Source organism: Cyprinodon tularosa, unplaced genomic scaffold (assembly GCF_016077235.1).
Source record: "Cyprinodon tularosa strain WSP-4 unplaced genomic scaffold, ASM1607723v1 ctg124, whole genome shotgun sequence".
Taxonomy (NCBI): domain Eukaryota; kingdom Metazoa; phylum Chordata; class Actinopteri; order Cyprinodontiformes; family Cyprinodontidae; genus Cyprinodon; species Cyprinodon tularosa.
In genome coordinates this window covers 395149-401283 of record NW_024038048.1, presented here as the reverse complement: position 1 = coordinate 401283, position 6135 = coordinate 395149, and the positions used below count along the sequence as shown (strand labels likewise).

The 6135-nt window shown below is 41.9% G+C and overlaps 1 protein-coding gene across 1 annotated transcript; it reads right to left on the bottom strand.

Annotated features, from left to right (window-relative positions):
* Positions 1-5223: 5223 nt before the first annotated feature.
* On the bottom strand, positions 5224-6135 carry LOC119777421 (free fatty acid receptor 3-like). The gene has a single exon (XM_038276291.1). It carries the CDS (start codon positions 6133-6135, stop codon positions 5224-5226), a length of 912 nt encoding a protein of 303 aa, XP_038132219.1.

Below are 6135 nucleotides of genomic sequence, written 5' to 3'. Positions count from 1 at the left end.
AGTTTGCCACCCCCACTAGCTCTTTACTACGACGGAGTATTAGGGCCACACATGAAGAGAAAAAATATTTTTGCCATGACGAGATTAAACTCGACATGTCGACTTTAAAGTCGACATATCGACTTTAAACTCGCCGTTTCGAGAATAAAGTTGAAATGTCTTGTTGAGTTTAATCTCGACGTGTCGACTTTAAACTCGCCATTTCGAGAATAAAGTTGATATATCGTGGCGACTTTAATCTCGACATTCCAAAGTTTGGAGAAAAGAGCAACCGCGCTCCACAGCTGCAGTCTGCGTTTTAAGAGTGAAGGTAGTCTTTGACGTGCTGCAACTGTATAACTGTATAATCATCACAGAAAGTACAATTTGACCAAATCATCTACACAAGGCATGTCTGATTCTGGATTCTGTGCATGTAACCTGTGCAGCGGTTGGCTCTCTTGAACTAATTTCAACTTTATTGTCGACACGTCGAGATTAAACTCAACATGACATTTCAACTTTATTCTCGAAATGTTGAGTTTAATGTCGACATGTCGACTTTAAAGTCGACATGTCGAGTTTAATCTCGTCATGGCAAAAATATTTTTTCTTTTCATGTGTGGCCCTAATACTCCGTCGTACTTTACTCAATGGGTTATCATTAAGGTCTATCTTTCTACCTTGACAATGTATACAAGTATTATAAAACTTGATCATCTGATCAGAATCAGACTTTTTTGTTGGCCACAACACAGGATAATTGAAATTAAAGGTGTCGTCCTTCTCTGAGCCATTATGCTCAGAATCTCTGGTCGGGCAGCAGGGCCCTCCACCTGCACTGTCTGTTATTGGTAGGGATAGCTCTCTCTCTCCTCCTCAAATGTAAGCTCCCCCGCATGTGTTTAAGGAGAAGCTCCGGGGAGCAAAGCTGCGACGGGAGAACTGCTCTCCTCTTTTTCTCAAGTTGCAGCCTGCCATTTTCCTGGTCAAAACATTTTACTGTATGTCGGGGTGGGGGAAGTTCTAATGGCCCCATATTTAAGAAAGCATATATATATACACTATATTGCCAAAAGTATTTGCTCACCTGCCTTGACTCACATATGAGCTTAAGTGACATCCCGTTCCTAATCCATAGGGTTCAATATGACGTCGGTCCACCCTTTGCAGCTAGAACAGCTTCAACTCTTCTGGGAAGGCTGTCCACAAGGTTTAGGAGTGTGTTTATGGGAATTTTTGACCATTCTTCCAGAAGCGCATTTGTGAGGTCGCACACTGATGTTGGACGAGAAGGCCTGGCTCTCAGTCTCCGCTCTAATTCATCCCAAAGGTGTTCTATCGGGTTGAGGTCAGGACTCTGTGCAGGCCAGTCAAGTTCATCCACACCAGACTCTGTCATCCATGTCTTTATGGACCTTGCTTTGTGCACTGGTGCACAGTCATGTTGGAAGAGGAAGGGGCCAGCTCCAAACTGTTCCCACAAAGTTGGGAGCATGGAATTGTCCAAAATGTCTTGGTATGCTGAAGCATTCAGAGTTCCTTTCACTGGAACTAAGGGGCCAAGCCCAGCTCCTGAAAAACAACCCCACACCATAATCCCCCCTCCACCAAACTTTACACTTGGCACAATGCAGTCAGACAAGTACCGTTCTCCTGGCAACCGCCAAACCCAGACCCGTCCATCAGATTGCCAGATGGAGAAGCGCGATTCGTCACTCCAGAGAACGCGTCTCCACTGCTCTAGAGTCCAGTGGCGGCGTGCTTTACACCACCGCATCCGACGCTTTGCATTGCACTTGGTGATGTATGGCTTGGATGCAGCTGCTCGCCCATGGAAACCCATTCCATGAAGCTCTCTGCGCACTGTTCTTGAGCTACATGAAGTTTGGAGGTCTGTAGTGATTGACTCTGCAGAAAGTTGGCGACCTCTTCGCACTATGCGCGTCAGCATCCGCTGACCCCGCTCCGTCAGTTTACGTGGCCTACCACTTCGTGGCTGAGTTGCTGTCGTTCCCAAACACTTCCATTTTCTTATAATACAGCTGACAGTTGACTGTGGAATATTTAGGAGCGAGGAAATTTCACGACTGGATTTGTTGCACAGGTGGCATCCTATCACAGTTCCACGCTGGAATTCACTGAGCTCCTGAGAGCGACCCATTCTTTCACAAATGTTTGTAAAAACAGTCTGCATGCCTAGGTGCTTGAATTTATACACCTGTGGCCATGGAAGTGATTGGAACACCTGATTCCAATAATTTGGATGGGTGAGCAAATACTTTTGGCAATATAGTGTATATATGTAGTATTTTCTGAAAATTACTTCAGCCTGTATTTTTAATGTTAATACATTTACTCTCCCTGTCATTTTTTTTTTTAACATGATGGTTGGCATATATAATTCACCACTTGCCAATATTCAGAACACACAGTGCATGCTCAAAGAACAGACACTGTCTGTGAAGCAGACAAATTTGAACTCCCTTGTTATTTTTTCAGCTACTTTAAAAAATGATACCTGAACCAAGCGTTCCTCAAATAGACTGTTTATTAAATATACAACCAGAGAGGATTTGGTTGAGGTTTGTGGACCCAAATGCAGAGGCAGGGAGGCAGAGGTGAGCTTCTTGATGATTTAATGACGAGTAAACAAACAAGTGAACACGGAGGCGTCAGGCTGACCCGCCGGAGAGGGAGTGGAGGCGTCAGACTGACCCGCCGGAGAGGGAGTGGAGGCGTGAGGCTGACCCGCCGGAGAGGCCATCTTTCCCTCGTGGCGGTTCCGACGCCTGGAGGAAGTAGATGGGAGGGGAGGACCAACAGCTGGAGATGGTGAAGGAGCCAGGTGGGAGGTTATTGACTGCTTGGGAACGTCACAGAGTGATGGTTTGGGTGGTGAAGGTTTATTGAATAACTGAGCGAAGGCGTCCTCTATGTTCCACTCAACTTGGGCAATACATCCTGCTTGAAGGAAGAAGGTCTGAAGCTCTGGATATTTCTGGAGTCCACTGAGTACTATTTCTGCTTTTCGCACCAGCTCCCAAGGTGGAAAGATTGTGGAAAGAATGTCTATTGTTTGTCTTAGTAGTCTGAGAATATCACTTGCCTGTACCTGTGGTGGCTCTGCTGGGTCCATGTTGGCTGGTTACTTCGTCTAACTTCCTCCAACTCCGTCTCTCCGAGCCTTCCTCCTCATGATAGTATCCCCCCTGATGTCTTCATAGTTTCTCGTTTGTTTTGACTTTGTTTTCATGTTTGATTTTTGTATTTTGGATTCCTGGTTTCCGGTTGATTTGGACTTTGTTTTCATGTTTGGATTTTTGGATTTCCTGCCTCTGTGTTCAGTTAATGTTTCATTAATCATCTCTGCCTCCCTGCCTCTGCATTTGGGTCAAGAAACCACAACCAAATCCTGACAGGAAAAACTTTGGATCACTGTTACAATATTTTCCAGTGGTTCCTATCATGCTGAGCTGCTTTGGGTCATTCTGATCATGTGATGGTCTAACCTGGCCAGCCAGACTGAGTTACACATTGCATTCTATGGCCCTTTTAAAACTGAGCTTGTACACATGTTTAGGGGCTGCTTCCTGCACTCCACGCCTGTCGACAAGTGGTGAAAAAAGGGTTGATTGTCCCAGGTCCAGGACAGAGGGGGCACAAAATTGACACTCATTCAACATTAGAAATGCAGGCTGAAGTAATTTTCAGAAAATACTACATATATATATATATATATATATATATATATATATATATATATATATATATATATATATATATATATATATATATATATATATAAATACACAGGGTGTAACTCTGTCTGGTAAGTCACTATGATTTCAAACAGACAGGACCCATTACAGCAAGGGAAGCTAGACCATAATGAAACAGCGCTTTTCTATAAAGATTGCTGTTCCAATGAAACAACGTTTTATCAATGCCTTTTAGTATGTAATTAAAGAGCTGTTTATATTGCTAAAAAATCAACAACTGGCTGCTTTTAGAGCCTTTTCCATCTGTTTTTGCATTACATCCATGGCTATCTGATCCAAACACTCGGAGTCTGTTCGTCCAACTTTTGAGACCACATTGGGGTCGCCCCTCTATCACCTTCAGGATGATGTCTAGATGTGCAGATGCCTGTGGAGAAGTCATGAGGGCCCTCAGTGCTGCCCTCTAATCCTTACTGTCTTACTGGGCCGAGTTTACATTTGCATGACCACAATAACCACTGCCACTATCTAATATAGGTTCGTTTACCAGCACATTTACCTGTTAACAAATACTGTGCTTTTATGTTGCTATTGCTATGCTTTGATAGGGTTTACAATACGTTGTGCAAGATTATTTATATTTCCAGCTTGTTGTTGTACAGTTGTGCCCCTGTAGATTTGCCCCTGCCTATCAGACAATGCCACTCTGAGATGCCAGAGCCTCTATTGGACCAAAACAAGGAAGACCTTGGATCCCTGGAAACAGAAAATCCCTACTTTTCAAAGTAGACTGAACCGCTGTGAACATAATCGCTTTGGCGTGATCTGACCATAACCACCTGCTCTCAAAGCTGAAGTAGCAACCACAGCAAGAAAGAGCAAAGGCTTTTATCAATGTAATACATATTACTTGGAATTAATGCAGCTCTGCAAAATTATGGTGGCAGTCAGTAGGCTACTCAGGTACAGTATGTTGTTTCTTCAGAGAAAAAAAAAACTCAGTTGCAGTTGTTGTTATATATTCTTTTTATTTATAAATTTCAGTTGCTAAAAAACATTTGATTATTATGACTATAATAATAACTGGTTTCACATCCAACCAACAATAAAAACACAATTTTGTGATTTCAATGTCTTATTTTGATTTTAAAATGAATAATTGAATAAATAATATGAATAATGCTTGTTAACAACATATAAATTATACATATAAGTCAACAGATTGTATTAGTATGGAACAGATTACTGGCTTTATACCAGAGGAAAATAAGTCAGTGCTGAATAATTAATGTTCAAGATTAAAGCTAACAGCTTCCAATATCCTAAGAGTTAGCGTACACTTGTAGTTTTCCTATGAAAAGGTCAATCATGGTTTAGAGTTATTACATAGTGAATGACAAACAAGAGAAATTATCTTAACGCAGCAGAATTTGGGTAAATCACAAAACGTAAGTGTTTTTCTAATAAAATGTTATATTTTTTTATTAACTTCTGTGTCCACAATTAGAAATTGAATTCATTTTCAGTTTGAATTTGTTCCTTGAATTTTTACTGTTACAGTTTTGACAAAATACTTTCTGAAAATAGATTTGCTGCTTGTGCAGTGGAAGATTGAAGAGGAAAAATAAAATATGATGGGATCAATACAGGTGTTTAATGTGCTGAGAAGCAAGGCGTAGTACCGCCATTTAGGGCTTTGACCCTGAATGAAACCCACTACATGAGATAGATTGAATGGTAGAACACCAATGATAAACACAGCAAGAGTTCCCAAAGCCATCCCAATAGCTTTCCTCTTCTGCATCCAGGAAATCATGGGACGGCTGAATAGAATCAAAATCAATCGCAGATAGCAGTAAATAGTGATTAGAAGAGGTACAAGGCACAGCACAACGAAAAACTCCAAACGAACTGGAAGGAGAACATCCAGCTGCCTCTCTGTGAAACTCTCATAGCACACAGAAGAATTTGAGTTTGACAAGGATGGATGGTGCTCTAAAATGAAAGTAATGCTGCAGTGTGCCGCTGATATCAACCATATAAGAGCACTGATAGTGACTGGGTACAAACTGTTTTTCAGTTGTTGATAGGTCATAGGATAGGCAACAGCTATGTAGCGAACCACACTGATTGCCATCAGTAGCAAGGAGGTGGTGTAAATTGTAGTGAAGAAGGTAAAGCACATGATGGAGCACAAGAAGGTGGGCAGAGTCCACTCCATCCCTGATGCCGCCTCGTGCATTTTAAGAGGAAGTGTGATTAAGAAGAGCAGGTCAGACACAGTCAGATTCAGTAGGAGGATGTCTGAAGGTCGTGGCTTGCAGTGGATCTTTACACTGAATGCATACAGAGCCACCAAATTGGCAGGGAATCCAATAACATAAGAAATTATGTAAACAGAAAGAATAACTTCAATTCCCAAAACTGATGCCAT

Bases quoted from the DNA above. Each gene is read 5' to 3' on its own strand.
- LOC119777421 (XM_038276291.1), bottom strand. From the start codon at position 6,135: ATGGCATCAGTTTTGGGAATTGAAGTTATTCTTTCTGTTTACATAATT.